A 21,568-nucleotide genomic window follows, 5' to 3' on the forward strand; every position below is an offset into this window, starting at 1 on the left:
TCCACATCAAAACAACACCCTTGTGACATCACTGGTCCTCTTCAAGAAGGAAGGATGAACAATACTATTTTCACGACTTGCATAAAGGCATAGACATTGTGCTCATTAAATTTACGTAGGATGCCAAGCTGGGAGAGATAGCTAACATAGTGTATGGCAGCAACAAGATCCAAAAGGGTCTTAACAGGCTAAAGAATTAGGCTCAATCTTATTAATTAAAATTCAGTAGAGCTGAATGTAAAGTCTTGTACTAGCCAAAGAAAAAACCAAAAAACACTAGTATAAGAAGGGGAAAACATGGATAGACAGAAGGTGTTCTGGAAAAGATCTGAAAAGGGTCTTGGTGGACCACCAGCTCACTAGGAGTCAACAAGATACCAAAGAAAGCTTATGAGGTATCGCACTTCTGTAAGAGGGGCAGCACTTCCAGAAACAGGGATGTTCTCTCTGTTCTGTGCCATTATCAGGAATGTTGTGTTTGCTTCCAGGCACCACAATTTAGGAAGGACATTGATTAACTGGTGCCCATCGGGAGGAGACAGTCAGCATGGTGGTGGGGTTCATATTCATGTCATATTCAGATCATCTGAAGGAACTAGGGATGGCTGCCCTGGAGAAGAAGAGTCCAGAGGGGACTTGGCAGTTGTCCACAAGTATATGAAGGGCTGGATTAGACTTATTCTGTTTGGTCCCAGAAGGAAAAACCAAGAATAATGGGGAGGAGTCACAAAGAAGCCAATTTAGGCTTGATGTCAGGAAAAACTTTTTTTTTAAAGGCAGTTGGGGTTAAATGACTTGCCCAGGGTCATACAGCTAGTAAGTGTCAAGTGTTTGGTCTAAGGCTGTATTTGAATTCAGGTCCTCCTGACTTCAGGGCCAGTGTTCTATCCACTGCGTCACCTAGCTGCCACTAGAAAAACTCTGTAATACATGAAGTGACTTGGCCAAGATCACAGTGCTAGTAAGTATCTGAAGACAGATTTGAACTTCAGTCCTCCTGACTCCATCCACTTCATTGCCTAGCTTCCAGTCAGCCGGGGTGGGGGAAGGAAGATGACAAATACAGAGATAAGCTTTTACAAACATTGGGAGTCGTCCTTATCCTCACTCCCACCCCAGGCTACATCTTCCCTCTAGGATCTGGGACAAGCCTAAGGGGTTATGTTGTTGTTTTTTTCTAATGCTATCAGCTTAATTTCTCATTCTGGTGTGTTCCTTCCGATGTCCATCACTAAGGTCAGTTAATATCTTCTCTATATAATTGATCCACCCAGTGATTAGCATCCCAGAATCAATTTAGCCAGTTAAAATCAATTAGCTCTTAAAAAGAGATATTTACCAAGCTGGTAACAGCTAACATAGCCTTCAAGTAGGGGCAATCTCTTTCCTCTACCACTCCAGTCCTGGTGGGGGAGGGAGGTAAGCGCCAACTTAAAGCAGTTGCTACAAAGTATCCACCCCACCAATTCACTCTTGAATGGCCACTCCTTGTGGTAGGTTACAGTGTCTCAACTCTAGGGTAATTCTCTTCTGAGCTCCATCCCACAGCTGCTTCTCACCAATCCAATCTCTGCCTACCTGGAGGCTTACACCATTTCCTCCTCACTTGGACACAACCAGAAAACAGAGCTCGTTTTGGCCAATTAGGGCCTTTTGAGTGCACTCTCAGTGCCAGCTTGGCAGCCAGTCCAAGGGAGTCGTCTTGCTCCATGCAGTAAGTGGGCAGCAAACAGTCACTGAATCTCTGCATGGATTCAAAATGCAGAGTCAGACTCCTTCATTTCCTATCATTATGCCCTTCCAGAAGCAAGCTCACTGAACGCCCATGTGAGTCCACTGCACATACTCCTAGGACCATCATGCCCTCATTGCCCAGACCGCCATTGTGCAGTCATTTCAGTCAAGTCCAGCGCTTCATGACCCCATTTGGAGTTTTCTTGGCAAAGACACTGGAGTGGTTTGCCATTTCCTTCTCCAGATCATTTTACAGATGAGGAAACTAAGGCAAACAGGGTTGAGTGACTTGGTCACATAGCTGTCTGAGTGTCTGAGGCCAGATCTGAACTCGAAAAGATAAGTCTTCTTGACTCCAGGCCTGGTATCTATCCACTTCACCACCTAGCTGCCTCCAAAAATGTTTTCTGTCGTTCAGTCCTGTCTGACTCTTTATGACCCCATTTGGGGTTTTCTTGGCAAAGACACTGGGGTGGTTTGCCATTTCCTTCTCCAGCGTATTTTACAGATGAGGAAACTGAGGCAAACAGGGTTAAGGGATTTGCCCAGGGTCACACAGTAAGTGTCTGAGGCTGGATTTGAACTCAAGCCTTCCTGACTTTAGACCTGGGGCTCTCACTATGCCACCTAACTGCCCCAAGACCACCATCACATACAAATAAATTGGGGTGGAATAGGGAGGACATTGACAGGTAGGAAGATGTGTGGGAGCTGAATCCTGAAGGGCTCTCAGGATCACAAGAGACAGAAGTGAGAGGAAAAGCCTTCTTAGCATGAGGGCAGGCCTGGGGGATGGAATGTCCCTACAGGGAATATGTAGGTCAGTTTGACTGGAACATGGAGTCCATGAGGGGCATAATGGGAAATGTCTGCAAGGATACACTGGAGTCCAATTTTAAAGTTTTAAATGCCACGAGTTTGTATATCAGTGGCACTGGGGAACCACTGAACCTTAAGCAGGGCATTGACATAGTCAGACCTGTACTTTGGCAGCTGATTGGATGATGGAGGCCAGTGGGAAGTTGGGGAGACCAGACAGAAGGCAATTATTGCAACACTCCAGTCTGAGGCGACAAGGGCTTGAACTAAGATGCTGGCTGTGTCAGTGGAGAGAAAGGGACATGAATGATGGATCTCATGAAGGCAGAAAGGAAAAAGATTTGGCAAAAGAGGCACTACATGGTGGAAGTGTGTGACCAAAAGCAGCCCAAGTGTCCCAAGGCTGGGAGCCTGGATACAATGGGGACTAAGTGGAACTTTGGAACTGGGACAATGTCCCAGAAGACAACTGGGACAATGGTAGAACTTTGGAAGGGGTGGGGGTTTGGGGGGGAAAGAGAGTGAGTTCATTTGTGGATGAGTTGAGTCAGGAGTGTCTATGGGACATCCAGCTGGAGATGTTCAACAAGCAGATAAAATCAGGCAGTGAACAAACATTACTCTAGACCAAATGGGGAGGCTGGAGCCAAGCTCCAGAGGGCCTTGAATGGCAGGGTCAGGGATAGCCTTACAGGGGGCCTCATGGGGACTAATCTCTCACTCAGAGGTAGTTGACAGCCCCTGCCCCTTCCCCACACAAGATGAGGAAGAACTTGTAGCCACAGCCCAGAGATAAGTGGCTGCTCCCACTCCCCCCACCCCTAATCCCTGTACCTGAGGACATCTAGGAGAGGGGTAGATGGGTCCTGTAGTCCTTAGGGCCTTCCCTCCCACCCTTCCTGCCACTCCAGGCAGTCTGCCAGGATTAGACATGGTTTCAGGAAAAGAGGCCAAGAGAGAAGCAGGAATTAACCTCCCTGGAGCCAGAAATATCCTGGAGGGGGTGACGTCACTGACTCCCACAGTCCCTCCACCCCTATATAGTTGAGAGAATCAACCTAGAGCCAGAGAGAGGGCATCAGGGGTCCCAGGCCTCCCAGTCACAGCTCCAAATATACATGAGACAGAGAGTGTCAGGGGATCCAGGCCCTCCCCAGTTTCAGCCGTGTGTGTGTGTGTGTGTGTGTGTGTTGTGTGTGTGTGTGACAGACAGATAGAGGCAGACAGATAGAATCAGAAAATCCAAGTTCCTCTTGCCTCAGCTCCCAATGTGTGTGTGGCAGAGAGACAGACAGAGGAAGAATCAGCCTACTGGGCCTGTGCTAAGCCCATGGGGATTCAAAGAAAGGTAACAGACAGCCCCTGCCCTCAAGGAGCTCACAGTCTAATGTTGTCTCCAACATGCAAATAACAATCTGCAAACAAGATTTAGACAGGATGGATGAACTGGAGATAATCCATAGAAGGAAGGCACCAGAATTAAGGATGGTTGGGAAAGTCCTCCTCTAAAAGGTAGGATTTTAGCTGGGACTTGAAGGAAGCTGGGGAAGCCAGGAGGCAGAGAAGAAGAGGAAGAGTATTCCAGGAAGGGGGCACAGCCAGAGAAAATGCCCAGAGGCTGAAGATGCCGGGTCTTGTTCTTAGATCTCAGAGTGTATATGTGAGTATGTGAGTGTGTGTGTGTGTGTGTGTGTGTGTGTGTGTGTGTGTGTGTGTGTGTGTGGTATGGGTGTGTGTAAGAAGATAGGAAAGGTAGGAGGGGGCCAGGTCATGAAGGCCTTTCAACTACCAAATAGAAGATTTTCTATTTGATCCTGGTGGTAATAGGGAGCCACTGGAGTTCTCTAAGTTGGGGGTGAGGAGAGGGAACATGATCAGACTTATGCTTTAGGAAGGTTATTTTGGCAGCTGAGTACAGAAAGGATTAGAAAGAGGAGAGGCTTAAGGCAGAGAGCCCAATTAGGGGACTGTTGCAATGATCCAGGTGAGAAGTGACAAAGTCCTGGCCATGTGATTAGCAAGAATGGGATAGGTGGGAGAGATTCTGTTGAGGGAGGAAGGATGAGATTTGGCCACTTGGATGGGCTATGTGGGCTGAGCAAGTGTGAGGAACTGGAGAAAACAGTGAGGTGGTGAGCCTGAGGGACTGGGAGGATGGTGGTGCCCTCAGCCGTGAGAGTAGTGGGAAGGGTGGGAAGGAAGAGGGGAGGGTTTGGGGAAGGGGTTCAGGTTTATGCCTATGCAACATCCAGTTCCAGAGGGGCAGGAGAAAGTTTGTGACTCAAGATTGGAGCTCAGGAGAGATGTATAGATTTGGGAGTCATCTGTACAGAGATGATGATTGCATCCAGGGAGGCTGATAAGATCATGTATGGAGGAAGAAGAGGAGAGGGCACAGGACAGAGCCCTGTGGGATGTCTACAGATAGTGGGCATGAACTGGATGAAGTCTGGCAAAGGAGACTGAGGGGGAGAGGTCAGATAGGTAGGAGGAGAATCAGGAGAGAGGGGTGTCCAAAAGCCTCTAGAGGAGAGAGAAGAGAGCATCACAGTCTAAGGCAGAAACAACATGCAAACAACTGTGTACGAACAAGCTATGGACTATATAAACTGGAGGGAAAGCATTAGAATCAAGGGGAATTGGGAAAGGCTTCCTGTGGAAGGTGAGATCTTAGCTGGGCCTCTTTTTCAGGAGACGCTGCAGTGAGGTCAAGAAGGATGAGGGCTGAGAAAAGGCCGTTGGATTTGGCAACTCAGGTCATTAGTAGTTTTGTAGAGAATGGTTTCAGTTGAATGATGAAGTTTGAAGCTGGACTATGGTGGGTTTAGAAGAGTGTGAGAGGAGAGGAAGTAGAGACGTCCTTATCAAGAAGTGAAGCCAGCCAGTAGATAGGGAGAGGCTGAAATGTCCAAGGCTGGATTTGAACTCAGCTCATCCTGAATCCAGGCCCAGTGCTCTATCTGCCATGCCATGTGGCTTCACTAGGTTTGGGTTTCCAATCTGCAGAACCTTCAGGTGCATGTACTTACCTTGTATTTGGATCTTTGTGGGTCCCTGGGTTCCAGGCAGAATGGGTCCCACCTCCTGTCTCTGCACAGGCCATCTGGAATGCACTCCCTTCTCACCTCCACCTTGGAGAATTCCCTGATTTCCTCCAAAGCTCAGCTGAAATGCCTCTCCTACAGGTTTTCCCTGATATCTCTTAACCACTAATGCCTCCCTCTGACCTCCACCCCCCTCCAAATTACCTTTTAGTTATTTTATGTGCAAATTGTTTTCCCTGATGGAATGTAAGCTCCCTGGGAACAAGGATATTTTACTTCTGGCTCTGCATATACCCAAGTGCCTGGGTCAGAGTCTGGAGATGCTGAATAAGTGTATATTGATGGGTGGATGGACTGATTTGACTCCTAAGTAACCCAATATTGCATTAGCTTTCAAAGATGCTGTTATCACATGGTTGATGCATGGGGAGCATCTTATCACCCGATCCTATTTTCCTAATTTTCCTTATTGTTAAGGGCACCGCCATCCTCTCTTGGGCTCCCTCTCAGCCCCATATCCAGGCTGTTGCTAAGGCCTTTGGATTCTACCTCAGGAGCATCTCTTGTGGATTTCACCTCTCCAGCATCTCTTGTTGATTTCACCTCTCCCTCATCTCTTGTTGATTTCACCTCTCCAGAATCTCTTGTTGATTTCACCAGCATCTCCCCTTGATTTCACCTCTGTAGCATCCGTCCAGTGTCCCACCCCCTTCTCTCCTCTGTTACCACCACCCTCCTAATATAGGACTTCATCACCTTATGCCTGGCCTATTGTAACAATCCTCTAATTGGTCTCTGCCTCAAGTCTCTCTTCATTCTAATCCATCCTACTTAGCTGCCATTCCTCAAGTACAGATGTGACAAATTCATCTACCTCTCAGTAAACTCCAGTGGCTTCCTATGACTCCCAGAATCAAATACAAAATCTTTGGCATTTAAATTCCTGTAACAACCAGACCCTCTCCTACCTTCCCAGTCTTCTTACACTTTATTCCCCATAGTGACACTGGCTGCTTTGCTGTTCTTTGAACAAGACACTCATCTCCCAACTTTAGATATTTTCTTTGGCTGTGCCCCCTGCCTGGAACACTCTCCCTCCTCATCTCTGTCTCTTGGCTTCCTTCAAGTCCCAGCAGAGATCCCATCTTTCACAGGAAGCCTTTCCCAATTTCCTTTCATTCCAATGCTTTCTGTTGATTCCCTCCAGTTTATACAGTCCATAGCTTGTTTGCACATAATTGTTTGCATGTTGTCTCCCTCTTAGACTGTGAGCTTCTTGAGGGCAGGGATCATCTTACTGTCTTTTGCCTTTCTTTGTATTCCCAGCACTTAGCGCAGTGCCTGGCACATAGTAGGCACTTAATTGATGTTTTTTGACTTGATTTCACTTAAACTCCTCATAGATTTTTTAGGTAAATTGTTGTCAGGACAAGTGTACCCTCCCCATCTTGAGCTTCTGAAACCAAATTTTTTGAGCACAGGTGTGAGCCACTGGTCCTGAGTGAGTTTCGTCTCTTTTGAGATCAGAGCCCAGTGTCCTGACCTACTGAACAACATTATCTTTGGATGCCAGTCCTTTCACCCCACCTGTGTCCTCTCCCTCTCAGCCTGGTATCTTCTGGGCCTGAGACTGGGACCCGACAAGAGACTGTGTGTGAGCGGACACATGTGAACTGTGTATGCCTTGCGCATGCCTGTAGATGTGTGGTGGCTCCCCCTTGGTGTGCAGGCCTGTTGTAGCTCTCAGATCAGCAAGGCCCCAGGTGGGGAGGATGGAACAGGGGTTGGGGAAAAGGGGGCTTCTCCAGAGTTGGGAACATGTAACCTGTCGGTCCTGAGCTGCTTGGACAGAGCCCAGGGTAGATGCTACAGGGAGGGTGCCAAGCCATGGCCCCTAACCTTGGAGAACCCCTAGTCTGAAGGGGGGACCATGGAAGGATTTCTTGGAGATGGTGAGGCTGTGTACAAAAGGGCTTGTGGAGGCCTGACTGTTGGTGTCTGATCTTGAAGAGGTCTCTATTTGGGCCTTTTGTGGTACAGTCTTGTCCGACTCTTTGGACCCCATTTGAGGTTTTCTTGGAAAAGATACTGGAGTGGTTTGCCATTTCCCTCTCCAGTTCATTTTTACAGACGAGGAAACTGAGACAAACAGGGTTAAGTGACTTGCCCAGGGTCACCCAGCTAGTAAGGGTCTGAGGCTAGATTTGAACTTAAGATTTTCCTAACTCCAGGCCCAGTGCTGTATCCACTGAGCCACCTAGCCATTTGGACCTGGTGGATGCTAATTGTGTCCTAAAGCTCATCTTCTGGGACTGACCTGCATTGTTCCTCCACAGCTATACCTGGGGTCCCTCAAGCCTCTACTATCATTCACTATTGGGAAGAAAGGATGATTCCTGGCCCCGGGCAAAGCCCTTCCCCCTTGTGGGTCTCAGTTTCCCCATCTAGGACAGTTAAAGAATATTAGTCATAAGTTGCAGAACATTAGAATTATAAGGGAGATCATGCCCTAGTTTGAAGGTTCCTTACAGCTCAGACATTCAGGAATCAGAGGTCATCTGGGTTATCCAGAGGGGTTCTCCAGCCTCTGTAGGTGGAGAGAGCTCACTACTTCCTAAGGAATTATTAGAAAGCTTTTCCTGAGATTCAGCCTTACCCGTCTAACAGCTTCCCCCATTGTCTTTAGTCTCCCTCCCCATTGTGTGTCCCCCTCCTTCCCCTTACCATGAGAATCAACGAAAGACACCAAAAGTCTCTGAGGGAAGGGGGTAGGGGCTGTGCAGGTGGTTTTCCCCAAAGTCAAGGGGTTTACTCCCCCCCTCCCCCCCACCATGTTTTATTATTATTATTATTATTATTATTATTTGCCTTTTTTTAATGAGGCAGTCAGGGTTAAGTGACTTGCCCAGGGCCACACAGCTAGTAACTGTCAGGTATCTGACACCAGATTTGAACTCAGTTCCTCCTGACTCCAAGGCTGGAGCTCTATCCACTGCACCACCTAGCTGCCCTCCTCCCCATGTCTTATTTAAGAATTTGGGACAAATAGTTCTCCCTACCCGTGGTCAAACCTCTCTTTTCCCTTGTGGCCAGTAACCGTCCTCAGTTGGGAACTGGTGACCCCCTGTGCCCTCCCCCATACGTAGTGCCGCCCCCTTCCTGCCCCCTCGACGCCCTGGTTCTGGCTCCTCTGCTATTAGCTTCCCCTCCCCTTCCCCAGCCCAGCCTCTGTTTGAGGAATGGTGACTCTCTCTACCCCCTTCTGGGGCGCCCACCATTCAGCCTCAGGGGCCTGTTCACCCACCCCAGGATCCAGCAGGACACAGGAGTGGGGACCATGTGTGTGAGCTTAAGAGTTTCTTCTTCTGGTTGATAGGAGAGGATGAAGTCTGAGCCCTGACCCTGCTTGCCCATTCCCTACTACTTTTCTAGCCTGATTGGTGGAGAAGACACAGGAGGGGAGGCAGCTGCCAAATGTCTCTTCCCAAGGTCCCCTTCATCCTCCCTTGAAAGCCCAAATCACAGTCCCCCACAGCCAGTTCCCAGTACCCTCAGCCTAGCCATCACTGTGGGGCAGGGCCGCCCATCAAGAACACTTTACTTTCTCTAGAGACTACCAGATGTGGAAAGGGGAGAAATGGAGTGTTCCACTTTGCCCTTTTACCCAAGGCTCTTGGAGGGGAGCCGTCTACACCCATGGGCCCACCACACCACATCACACAGGGAATGTGCTTTATTGCAACTGTTTATTGCATTTTAACCTGGAGCAAATTGGCCCAAAGGCTGAAGGGCACCTCCCCTGGCTGTCGCGACACGCACACGTGGGGACAAATACAACTGTAACGACCGGTCTAGCAGCTACGCACGCACAGCAGGAGTTGTCCACGCACACTAACATATGACTGACTGGTTTCTTGTGAAGCAGTTGGGCATTTTCCTTTTTCACATTAACTACATGAATTTCTCTTGACTACATCAAAGAAGACAGAAGAGGTTTTACACAAGTAACAACAGGGAGACAGGGCGCTGGAGTCACATGCTGGAATTCACCCAGGCAAACGACGGTTCTAGTGGGGGGCGAGGGAGGGAGGGCGGGAGGGAGGGGGGAGGGTGGGAGGGAAGGAAGCCCTCTCCCCTCCTGCCTCTTCCTCTCCCTCCTGGGGGCCAGGAGGGCTGGGGCAGGACAGCCCAGTTCCATCTGTGCACAACCTACCCGTGGAGACAGGCTGGGGTGGGCTCTTCTGGTGGGGAAAGGAGCCAGTGCTGTGGTAGAAAGACTGAGCCTCGCAGCGGGCTAGTCCTGGGCTAACCACCATAGGCCAAAGGGGGGAGGGGGACAGGATCTACAGCTGCCTTGACCCTGACTGGGCTCATCACCAGGGCCCCTGGGGCCCAGTCAAAGCTGCCCTTGCTTGGCCGGCACTGATCTGGGCATATCAGCTCCCCTGGCCCCCTCTGGGGCGTTGCTTCTGTCGGTGGGTCCTGCCGCGGTCGCCAGGAGAAGCTGGAGATCGCTTCAGCCTCATCCAAGCCATCCTCGACAGCCCAGAGAGCTTGAGTCAGGCACCCACAAGGTCACTCCTCTTCCTGCAGCTTGGCCTTCCCACTGACGTCCCAAGGACCTCTCTCAGACTCTCCCTCACCAGACAGCTCCGAGCACTGGCCCAACACACCTTGGCCCCACGGGGTTAGCAGCAAGGAGCCGAGCTCCCGGTGGAGAACAGCAGCAAGGTCAAGGTGGCTTCCTTTCTGGCCAGTGCCCGCTGACCTGCACCTTTCATCCCAGAGGCAAACTGTTTGGAGGCCGATGCATTGTCTGCAGTCAAGCAAAGCCAGGCTGAGCCTCCCCAACAGATGCTGGCCTTGCTCATCCCAAAGATGGACTTCACCGCCGACGCGGCCCTTGCTACTGCTGGCGTGACTTCCCTGTTCTTCTCTCCCTGCTCAGCGGCCCAAGACGACGGGCAGCAGCCAGCTCTTGCTAGGAGAGCCGTGCCTCCAGTCTCCCTCCGCCCCTGCTGCCGGGGAACTCTTCCAGATGTTTGCCAGGAGCCAGTGCACAAGGAGACCCGTTAGCCGAGTGGAGTCAGAGCCAAGAACAGGCCCACAGCTCTTCTTTCTAAGAGGGCACAGGCTTAGTGCTTATCTGGGCCACTTTCCCCATCTCACACTTGCTCCCTGAAGGCACAGATGCAGGATGCCAGGCAGGCAGGCAGGTGAGGGCCCTTCGTCAAGGAGCCTTCTGGTGGCCCCTTCACGGGCTTGCTGATTGAGGACGCATGTGGAGACTGGGCCTGGAAGCTCAGTGGGCAGCTGGGAGGAGGATCTGTCTCCAGTGAATCTCCCCAGAGAGGGCTCTAATGACATAGCCTAGAACACTTCCAAGCTGCGCTCCCTACACTCCTGGCCCTTCCTCCTCTCAGCCCTACCGACACCGCACACTGCCATCTGTACCTTTTAAAGGCTTCCTTGTCCATAACATGGGCCACAGATCTGGCTGAGTTAGGTACAGTCATGAAAAAAGCACAGATAAAGCGCCCATAAGATTGAAGACTCCTTCCTGCTCCCCCAAAACAAGTGTTCTTCTGTGGCACCCATCCACCCTCCCAGATCAGTGCCTCCTGCAGCGTCCACACCCTAGGAGCCGTGAGCTAGGTTTGGCGAAAGGTCCCTTACTTGGCCAGCACATCAAACTGCTACTGTCTGGGGCCTCTGGGCTGGTCCTGAAGGTGGTTGTCTGTGTCCCCCTCCATTGCCAGACCTGGGAAAATAGGTAAGAATGACATGGGAGTGACCTCCCTTGCCCCCAGCCTATAGGCTGAAATCTTATGTAAAAGAGGGCTGTGAGAAACCAAGTTTGTTTGTTTGTTTTTGGGGTTTTTTTTTTTTGCATCAGGTCCCAACCACAGAAATTAGAAATAAGATTAAAAATCGTGGTCCTGAATGCTTTTCAGCTCACCAAATGTTTCCTTGAAAGGATGAAGGTTGTGAAACACAGATGGGCATTGCCAGCCAAGAAGCCAGGGCTAAGGCCTCCCTCTAAACTCCTCAGATGTGGACACTGCAGGGCCTGCTGAGTGTGTTCTGCTGCCATGGCCTGGTGAAGGCCCTCCCTGGGGGAGGCTCTGCCCTGCCTGGCTGTACCAGGGGATGAGGGACAAGAGCTGGGGGCCAGAGGATCCCACAACAAAGTAAACTGAGTATGGCGAGGGGATCAGAGGAAGGGAGGTGGGCAGGGGCAAGCAGAGGCTGTGTGGAGCCCAGGAAGGGGGTGAGCACATCGGGCCTCCCAGCAGGGCTCTGTCACCAAAGATTCCCTAATGTCCCAGACGGTCTTTGGGCTAAGGACCAAACCAAAGACAACTAGAGGCTCCCTCCAGCACTTGGCTGGGCCCATGAAATGATAAAGAGGGAAAGGAGGTGATAAGCAAACCAGACAGACCCTCTGCTTTCCCAGTGGCCATGTCTTCCAAGAAGAGGGACTGCCAAGCAGGCTGGTCCTTGGGTGTCTGTTCCGAGGCCTGGGATCTCTGCTTGGAAGGGCTGGGTTTTCACTGAGAGCCGCCGCTTCCACCAAGGCGCCATAATGGAGGTTCTGAGGAGATGCCATGAGGTCAGCCCAGGCGGGTGGTTCTGCAGGTATCTGGTTTATTCCAGCCCCCAGGAAGCACAACATTGCACTGTCTTCATACATATGAATTACAGGGATTTCAGATGGGCAATTCTTTACATGCCAAGGCCCCAGGAGGAGCTTGGGGGTCCCTGGGGAAGCCCAAAGCTCTCTGGTCCCTCAGCAGGTCCAGAAGCTTGGTGCCAAACACCAGGGATCTCAAATACCCACATCTACTTTCCCATTTCCTTTTTTTTCTTTCAAGTTTTGGTGTGGAAAGGAACACTTGCCCAGGCTGGGGTCCTTAGGGCCTTGGGATTGGGCTCCGTTCTGCCCTAGTGAGGAAGTTTCTTGGAGGGAGTGCCTGTGTGTGCTGCTGCTGTTGCTGGGGCTTGCTTTGCCCTCGGTACAAAAGAAAGCCACTGTGCTTAGAGGACTCCTTCGTAAGGTTTCTGACATTTGAAAAAGGAACGAAAGGTTCCCCATTTTCCTTTGGTCAACTCACTCTCCCGATTCCTTCTGCTGGCAGCAGCAGCAGCAGCAGTGGTTTGTCTGACAATGTGTCTGGTCAAGAGCCTCCACCCTCAGCGGCAGTATCAACTCTGCCTCCCCCCAGGCTCTGAGGTGGAAGGAGAAGACGGAACCCTCCCTCCCATCTGGGCAGAGGCTTTGTGCTGGTCAGCCCCCAGCCCACCCCAAACTGAACACGGCTCTACGAAGGTGCCCTGCTGAAAGTAAAAAGCCCAGGAGACACGGACACGTGCACACACCCACAAAACCCTAGTTCTCCATCCGCTGGGGTCTACCTGCCTCCAGTTCGAGCTCAGTTTATTCCCCTTAGGGAAAGCGCTCGTTGATGTCAGCAAGAAGGACAGCCAGCCAGCCTGCCCACCCGGAGCTTGGAGCACACAGGCAGGTGGGTGTCCGCGTCCTGGCAGGAGGTGGCCCTGACCCCCGGCCGGCCGGCCCCAGGCCCCTCTGCTTCACATTCACAGAATCACTTCTTGTGCAAAACAAGCAGTCTAAGTAGAAAGAATGCCCTTGTTGCCCTCCTCATCGTCGCCCGCTGTCGTAGTTGTCCTGCTGATAAAAACCGTAGAAAAGCCCCTGGCTTCCTGGGCTGCGGCCCGGCCGTGCTCCTGGCCCGCGTCTATCTGCAGTGGGAGGGCAGCTGTGCATAGACTGGGTGGGCCAGCCGGACGTTGAGCGAGTCGTTGTGCTGGACCAGGGATGTGTGCTGGTAGTGCAGGACCAGCTCCTTGAGGCTGCCATACAGGTTGTAGGGCTCGGCAAAGCCATAGCCGCGGGCTGTGCTGTAGATCACACAGTGCTTGACATCCCCGTCCGCCCTGCGAGCCAGACAGGAGAAGGACAGCCGTAAGGGACGGTGGTGAGAGGAACAGGGGCTCCCCCCTCCCCAAGGAGCTCCCGGCTAAAGAGCCCCCTCCAAAGGGCTCAGAGAGGCAGCGGTGAGGGGCAGTGAGGGGAGCGGGGGGCCCCCCCTCCCCAAGAAGCTCCTGGCTAAAGAGCCCCCTCCAAAGGCCAATGGTAGGGCAATGGAACCCCTGAAAGCAAGGGAGGCTCTATTTTAGAAGCTCCATTTTATGGATGAGGAAACTGAGGCTCCCAAGGCCCTTAACTAAAACTGTGACCAGGAAGCAGAGGCCTGGCAGCTGGGTTGTCTGACTGCTGGCCAGCTGCTCGGTTCACTGCACCACACTGCTAAAAGGCAGACTGTTTCACCACACTGATCATGCCCACTAAGGAGTTTTAACCCACTTGACTCTGAGGCCCACTGGCAAACAGACTGTAGCAGGAGAGAGGATGTGGGAAGTGGTGGAAGTGAGTGGCCCCTGGAGCCAGCAGCCACAGAGGGCCAGGGCCACCCACGGCCAGATTTAAGAGAAGGTAAGGAAGCTCTGGTGCTCCTGTCTGCTGTCGCCCCAGGAGCCCGCAGCAGGATGGAGGCTCTGGTGAGGACGGCTCGGACCACCTGTCCCCCCTGCACTGGCCTTGGCTCAGGGCCCCAGCGCCTGGGCAAAGGACACCTCTGGCCTGAACTTCCTAGACAGCCACCAAAGTGAGCTGACCTTGGGCGAGGGGTGGCCAGAGGAGGTTGGGCCTCTGAAGGCTTCCCTGACTCCTCCTTGACATCATCCCTTCCACCCTTTCCAGAGACCGGCAAGTGTGGCAAGTGAATATGATGTAAGCCCTGCCCCTGGAGCTGAGCTGGGGGTGGAAGCTGCTTCTTCCTGGCTCCTCCCAATCCCGAATCTGGGAGGGAGCCCCAGGCCTCTGCCTCTGTGGGGAGGACAGAAGGCTCCTCAGCAGGCAGCCACGATGGACCAGCTTGTGGCACCTGGACCAGCTGCTCGAACATGGCCAGAAGGACCTGCTCACTGGATCGAGCCCTGGGATTTTCCTCATGAAGCGGGAATGCGTCTGTCTACACTGACTAGTCTGAACTTCCCTCTCTGAGCCTCAGTTTCCTTATTTGCAAAATGAGGACTAGGGTGATGTGAATGGTCTGTAAGGACCCATGATCTCTGCTCTGGTGTCTCCCACATCTAGAATGTGGAGCCAAAGCTCAGCCATACAAGAATCAAAGGCTCCTGACTTCCTGACCGTGCCTCTGCACTGCCTGCCCGCTGGCCAACGTGGGGAAGGCCAGGCCCTTGGAGGGGAGCACCTGGAACAGAGACCCTAAAACCCCCTTGCCCCAGTCTCTGGGCTTGGGGCCCTCTGCAGGGCCTTCAGACCCTGCCAGCAGCTGGCTCAGACTCACACCACGGAGCAGGCGTAGCATCCTTTCTTGCTACTCTCACGAATTAAAAAGGCTCCGTCCGGCTTCCCGTGGAGCAGGTCTTCTGCTTGGAGTCGATTGAGATCCCCAACAAACCAGGTTTTCTCATCATAATGTGGCAGATTTTCATCTTCCTCATTCATAAAATAGGCCCTATGAAGCAGATGTGGAAATGTGACCCCATCAGGCAGGCAGGGCACCCCCTCCGGCCCAGAGGGGAAGCCCTGCGCAGGCGGCCCTGCTGAGGGGGCTCTGCCCAGCCTCTGTAGCCACAGTGCAGCCTGGGCACAAGCTCCCTTCCCAGCTGGGGCACCCTGCCCAAGCGCTAGACCATGGTCCTCCCCTCCAGAGAGCCCCCAGAGGCACTTACTCATCAATGTGGTCGTTTTTGATTCCCAGCCAGTCATTGAGTCGTTTCTGTCGCACCCCTTTGTGACTAAGCCATCTGCAGAAGGGAGAAGAGACAGTGTCCAGTTCAGGCCCCCGGCCCATGGCTGTCCGCCCCACACTCTGCCTCTGGTCAGACCGGACAGGATGGTGTCAGCACGTGGGCTGAAGAGTGTGCCCAACTGGCCGCCTTTTCCTGACCTTCCCTGTTCCCCAGGGGCCCCAGCGGCCAGGGACTCTCCCCATAGCTCAGGAGGGCCAACGGGAGGAGGAGAGGACAGGGGACTGGGGGGGGGGCCCGCCCACTTACACCAGGTACTGGTCGCGGATCTTGCGCAGCTGAATCAGGTCGGGCTTAATGCTGTTCATCTTTTTGTCGGTTTCCCGGTTATCCAAAGCTTGCTTCTTCAAATCCTGCTCCAAGCGCATTTTGCTATCGTGGATTTCGCCCAGACGCGATTTCAATTTCTCATAATTCATCATTATCCTGGGAAAACAGGAGGTGTGTTATGGACAGCGGAGTGGGGAGGAGAGGTGCGGGAGCCTACCGAGTGGGGCCAGGCTCTGACGATCTTTGGGCTGAGTGAGGGGACGCATATGGGCTGTGTCCTCTGGCCGCCGGGCCGTGGCCAGCCTGAGGACACCCCCTGGAGCTTCTGCCCTAGCGGTGACCACTGGAAAGGCTGCAGGGGCCCTGGGAGCTCCCCTTGGTGCTCACTCCGGACAGAGAGTCCTCACACCATTCCCATCACCTCGAGCCCCCAGGGATCCAGGATGGCGCCGAGCCCATCTGATCCAATCTATTCCAACAAGCGTTTAGTAGGTGCCTACTGTGTGCCAGGCTCTGTAGTAGGTACTGAGGATACAAAGAAAGGCACCCACACGGTCCCTGACCCACACTTTTGCCCTTGCCCTGCTGTCACCTTCTCTCGTGCCCCAGTTTCCTTTGCCTCCTCTGTGCCCCTGGTGCCTATCTAGCACAGTGCCCAACAGTGGGCACTGCTGCCTGCCTGCCTCCCTTTTCTTAACAAAGGTCTGCATGTGCCCCTGACACCCCTCAAGCTGCCATTCTATCCCCCGTCCCCCAGTTTTATTGCTGCCTTTTCACAGGGCCTTTCATTATGACTGAAACACTAATTTCAGCACAGCTGGCAGTGACTGATGGTGTGTATGGATGCAGGAGGAGGGAGTGGGGAAGAGGGAGGAGGGATTCACTACAACTTCTGAGACTGGCCTTTGGGAGCAAAAATTTACATTCTTGTCACCATCAGGGCATGAGCTCCCTTTGCTCTGGCTCAGTTCAGACAAGTCTGCCCATGTTACACTTGTGGACCAGAAGCCAGTAAGCCACAGCCCCACGACGGCGTGGCAGCAGCTGTGCGCTGGGGATAGGACACTGGATGTGGTTTCAAGTGAGCTGCAGGTTTGAATCTGGTCTCTGACAATGACTGAGCTGGGTCACCTATAGGTCATGGCCCTCTCTGAGCCTCAGTTTCCTTATCTGTAAAATGGAGAGGATCATGCCTGCAGGACTGTCCTCCCGGGCTTCTTGTGGAGCTCCAGGGAGATGGTATCTGACAGAGCCCTAGAAATGTCCATCATCATCATCATTATTTCTAGGTCTCTGCCACCACAGAGTGTCAGTCGCCACAAATATGCTGGTGCACATGGACCTCTGGCAGTGAGCGGAGGGGCCTCGCACCTAATTCTGATTGTTTTCCACATGGCTTCCACCTCCCCATGTCTCCTTCCTTTCCTGACACATTTCTGATGGTAGTCTGTGCCTGCTGTCTATAGCTCAGAGACCCCCTAGGGAAGATGGCTCCTGGCCTGTGCTCCCGGGGTCATCAGGAGCTGTCGCACCCCACTCCTGCACTGGGACTTTCCCAGCCTAGACTCCTGGCCCTTCCTGGCTGACCTCTCTGCATCTCTCTCCAGGCCCGGCTCCAGCTTAATTCAAACCTTCTAACTGCTGGAAGGTACAGAAATGAAAACCAACCAGCCCCTGCTCTCAAGGAGCTGACAGCCTGCTCTGGCCCATGGTCTAGGCCGCTCACTGGACTCCAGAGGACCTGCTGCCATCGTCCCCAGCCCTCCCGGCCAAGCTGCATCCTCCCCTCATCGGCTTCCCTGCCTGGGTCACTGACATCACCATCCTACCCTCCAACTGGTCAATCACCAAGGTCTGTCAGTATCCTCCTCTCCATTCCCGGGTCACCTCCAGGGCCAGGGCCCCAAGCCTTCCGTGACTGTGTGCTGCCTCCAAGAAACCCCTCCTGTGGCATCCCTGAGCAAGGCCTCCCATCTCTTTGGCCCACACCACTGCCTGATGGGCAGCCTCCCAAAGAGAAGCAGCCTCCCTGAGGGAAGCAGCCTCCAGGCAGACCCTCCCCATGCCCCCAGCAAGGATGTCCTGTCCTCCATCTGGGGGGAGCCGCAGGTGGCACCGGGCCACTTACCGCTCAATCTCCTTTTCATTCCCCTCCCTCCGAAACCGCTCCATGTAGTCTTTGCTCTGGCGCTCCTGGGTCTGGCACTGCTCCTCAAAGATCTTAATTGTTTCATTAAAAGCTTCGATCGCCGTCCTCTTCATCTGAATTTCCTATAAGGAGAAAAGGAAGAAAATGGAACATGTCTGGTGGGTAAGACCAGGGTCCGGCCTGCCTGTGCTAGGGGCTTCTCACACACCAAAGCCACATGAATAGGCCTGAGCCTGCCATAGTCAAAGGAGGATAAAGTGTTTCTGTAGCTCACAGGGGAGAGAAATCACCTCAGGTAACAGCGACAACAATGATAATGCATTTATGTATCTCTTAAAGGTTTACAAATTGCTTTACTTATACTTATGTCTCCTTTGATCTTCACAATTCGGGGAGGTAAATGCTCTTATTATCCCCATTATACAGAAGAGAAAACTGAGGCTAAAGGTCCCACAGCTATTAAGCATCTGAGGCTAGGTTCAAACCTAGATCTACCTGACTGCCTAAAGGACAATCTGAACTAGGCCCACAAACCTATCCTGTTCTTTGCTTGGTTGGGATTATTTGTGGTTTTTGAGGGTAGGGATGGAGTAGTAATTAAGGGGATGGGGAACAGGGAGATAGGAGGTTCCCCAAAAGGCCATCAAAAGCAGGCCTTAAACACAGGATTAAGGAGGGTGCTTGGCCTGGAGCCTATGGGTGGCTGCGCTACTCTGCCCAGCCGTGTGTGTGTGTGTGTGTGTGTGTATGTGTGTGTGTGTGTTTTATTCCAAACTTAACAAACACTCAATATGGGCACTTCCAAATATGGAGCAGAGCAGAAAAAGAGGGTGCAAATGAAACTGCAGATCTCCATTACAGACAGTTTGCTTTTCTTTGGAAGTCTATGAGAAATTCCACCTCGAGCTTTCACAGCTGTCCTGCTTGCCTGTGCTCCTCTCTGCCTTTCCTTCTCACATATTTAAGAAGACAGTTCTTGTTTACATTCCTGCATGGAAAGATGATATTTATAACTCATGAGACCTTTGTCAGTATCAGGGTAGTTGGAGGAAAAAAATTATATGTATGTATATGTAGATAGATAGAGGGCACAGGGTGAGTTGAAGATTAAGGGGTCATATCTGGAGAAAAAAATTAAGGGATGAGAGAGGATTATACTCAGAGAAGAAGGAAGGGAGAGGTAGAATGGGGTAAACTATCTCACAAAAAAAAAACAGAAAAGTCTCTTACAGTGGAAGGGGAAACAGGGGAAGGTGAGAGGGAATGAGTGAATCTTATTCTCAAAGGATTTGGCTTAAGGAGGGAATAACATACACATTCAATTGGGTATGGAAATCTGTCTTACCCTACAGGAAAATAGGGGGAAAGGGGACAAAGAGCAGGGGGATGATAGAGAGGAGGGCAGATTGGGAAAGGGGTTAATTAGAAGTAAATACTTCTGAGGAGAGACAGGGTCAAAAGAAAGAATAGAATAAATGGGAGGGCAGGATAGGATTAAGGGAAATAGAGTTAGTTTTTCACAACATGTCTACTATGGACGTGTTTTGCATAACTGCACATGTACAACTTATATTGAGTTGCTTGCCTTTTCAATGAGGGTGGGTGGGGAGGGAGGAAGAGAGAAAATTTGAAACCTAAAGTTTTAAAAACATATGTTTAAAAAAAATGTTTTCACATACTACTGGGAAATAAATATAGGAAATGGGGTACAGAAGTCTATCCTGCCCTACAGGAAAATAGAAGGGGAAGGGGATAAGAGAAGGGGAGAGAGATAGAAGAGAGGACAGAGTAGGGGAAGGGATATTCAGAACGCATGACATCTTGGGGGGGGGAGGGGGGAGATGGGGTGAAAATTTGGAACTCAAAAACTTGTGGAAGGGAATGTTGAAAACTAAAAATAAATAAATTTATATTTAAAAAAAAAAAGACAGTTCTTCAGGGGCTCCCAGGCTCCTCTCCATCCCCATCTCTGCCTTCACAGCCCCTCAGACATGACTTCTTGCCTCCCGTCACCTGCCCTTCGCCTCCATGGCAGCCCCACACAGGGCTGGGCACACTGTGGTGCTCTGGAATTCCCCTGTTCCATCTCCACAGGCCATCCTCTTGAAATTCCTTCTCTGCCCATGCTGCCACCCTCCTCCTCACAAGCTCCGGTCTTCCTGCCCCCCAGGCTCTGGCCTCACTGTCTTTTCTGTTTGTCTCTCTCCCCTCCCGACGTTGGCCTTCTCCACATTTGCACACTTGATACCAATCAGCATTAAAGGAAGTTAAAAGCCAAGCCAACAGGTTTACAAATTACTTTACCGTGCCACCTCCTTTGATCCTCACAACAGCTCTAGGAGGTGCTCTTATTATTCCCATTTTACAGATGAGGAAACTGAGTCCTCTCACCCTCCTCCTCCCAGCAGAGGACCTCACCTCAGACTCTACTGGGGGAAAAATGGAGCCTTGCGGTCATGAGCTCCCTCTCTTCCCTTTATGCTTCAGCCCTACCCAGGACCAAACCCTATCACCTCCTTCTTGGCACTGGCCTCAGAGATGAGATGGCTCTCTCTCTCTCTCCTCAAAGGAGGCCCTTTCCCTTACAAACAAAGATGTCTCCCTGCTCTAACTTTCACCCTCTCCCATCCGCTGTCTCCTTCCTTACCTCCTTCAGACTCATGCCAACGTCACCCCCCCCGGAAACCTTGACCTGAACTTATAGTTACCTCCAAGTCAGCGCCTGGCCTCGTCTACTCTTCCTCCCGCCCCCTCCCTTCTCAGCCTTGCAGTCCGGCCTCCACTGGTCTACTGGTCCGTAACTGCTCATCCCAAAGAGCTGATCATCTCTTCAGCGATGGATGCAATGGTTTTTTCTCAACCCCCGTCCTCCTGAACTCTCTGAAGTCTTGGACGCTGTGGACACCCCTCCCTCCTCACTGGGTTTTCATGACATTGATCTCTCCTGCTTCTTCCCTCCCTGGTGGACGGAGCCTTCTTTTCCTTTATAGGACATCATTAGACCCCATGGATGCCCTGGACGCCCCTCTCTTCTCTTTCTATTCTTTCTCTCTTGGTGACCTCATCAACGGCCATAGGCTTGACCCTCACCTCCATGCAGGTGGCTCCCTGAGCCCCTGTCAGTCATCTTCACCTGGAGATCCCCAAGGCATCCCACGTTTCCTCCTCTATTCACAGTGGAGAGGGATGGACCACCACCTTTCCAGTCACCCAGACTGTTGTCCTCTTCCTCACCCTCCATGGCCAGTGAGTGACCATCTCTTGTTTAATCTACCTCCTTCACGTGGCCCTGTATACTCTACACCCACCTTGGCCCCCGCCTGCAGGCCCTCTGTCCCAGACCACTGTAGTCCCCTCCTGACTGGTTTTCCTGCCTCCAGTCTCCCCCTCGCCAATGCATTTACCTCACAGCCCCTCCCTTTCTCAAGAAGCTCTGGGGGCACTCTGTCACGTCTCCCTCAGGCAGGTAGATGACTCCGGCTGCCCTGGGCACCCCTTGCTCTTGCCATGTGATCAGCCCCTCTTCCTGACAACACCCTTCTACACTGGAGCTTCCATTCCCTTGATGAAGGAGCCGGCTCCCACCCACTCTGCACTTGCTGTCTGGTATGGACTCTTCCTGAGTTCTGCAGGCAGAGGCATTCCAGCGAGCGTTAGTACTGAAAAGCTTATGGGAAGCCAGGCTACCTCT

The 21,568-nt window shown here is 52.1% G+C and overlaps 1 protein-coding gene across 2 annotated transcripts in view; it reads right to left on the reverse strand.

The window, feature by feature from the left end:
- Nucleotides 1-13,267: 13,267 nt before the first annotated feature.
- Nucleotides 13,268-21,568, reverse strand: part of PIK3R3 (phosphoinositide-3-kinase regulatory subunit 3) — a 63,526-nt gene continuing 55,225 nt past the window's right edge. For both annotated transcript variants that reach the window (XM_020987639.2, XM_078156612.1), the window contains exons 6-10: nucleotides 17,857-17,999; nucleotides 15,708-15,884; nucleotides 15,381-15,455; nucleotides 14,993-15,163; nucleotides 13,268-13,556 (exon numbers count right to left, since the gene is read on the reverse strand). In XM_020987639.2, coding sequence (XP_020843298.1) covers nucleotides 13,358-13,556; nucleotides 14,993-15,163; nucleotides 15,381-15,455; nucleotides 15,708-15,884; nucleotides 17,857-17,999 — 765 coding nt within the window. In that variant the 3' untranslated portion in view covers nucleotides 13,268-13,357. The remainder of the gene's footprint in view (nucleotides 13,557-14,992; nucleotides 15,164-15,380; nucleotides 15,456-15,707; nucleotides 15,885-17,856; nucleotides 18,000-21,568) is intronic.

This window comes from Phascolarctos cinereus, unplaced genomic scaffold (genome assembly GCF_003287225.1).
Source record: "Phascolarctos cinereus isolate Bilbo 61053 unplaced genomic scaffold, phaCin_HiC Scaffold_5;HRSCAF=322, whole genome shotgun sequence".
Classification (NCBI taxonomy): Eukaryota; Metazoa; Chordata; class Mammalia; order Diprotodontia; family Phascolarctidae; genus Phascolarctos; species Phascolarctos cinereus.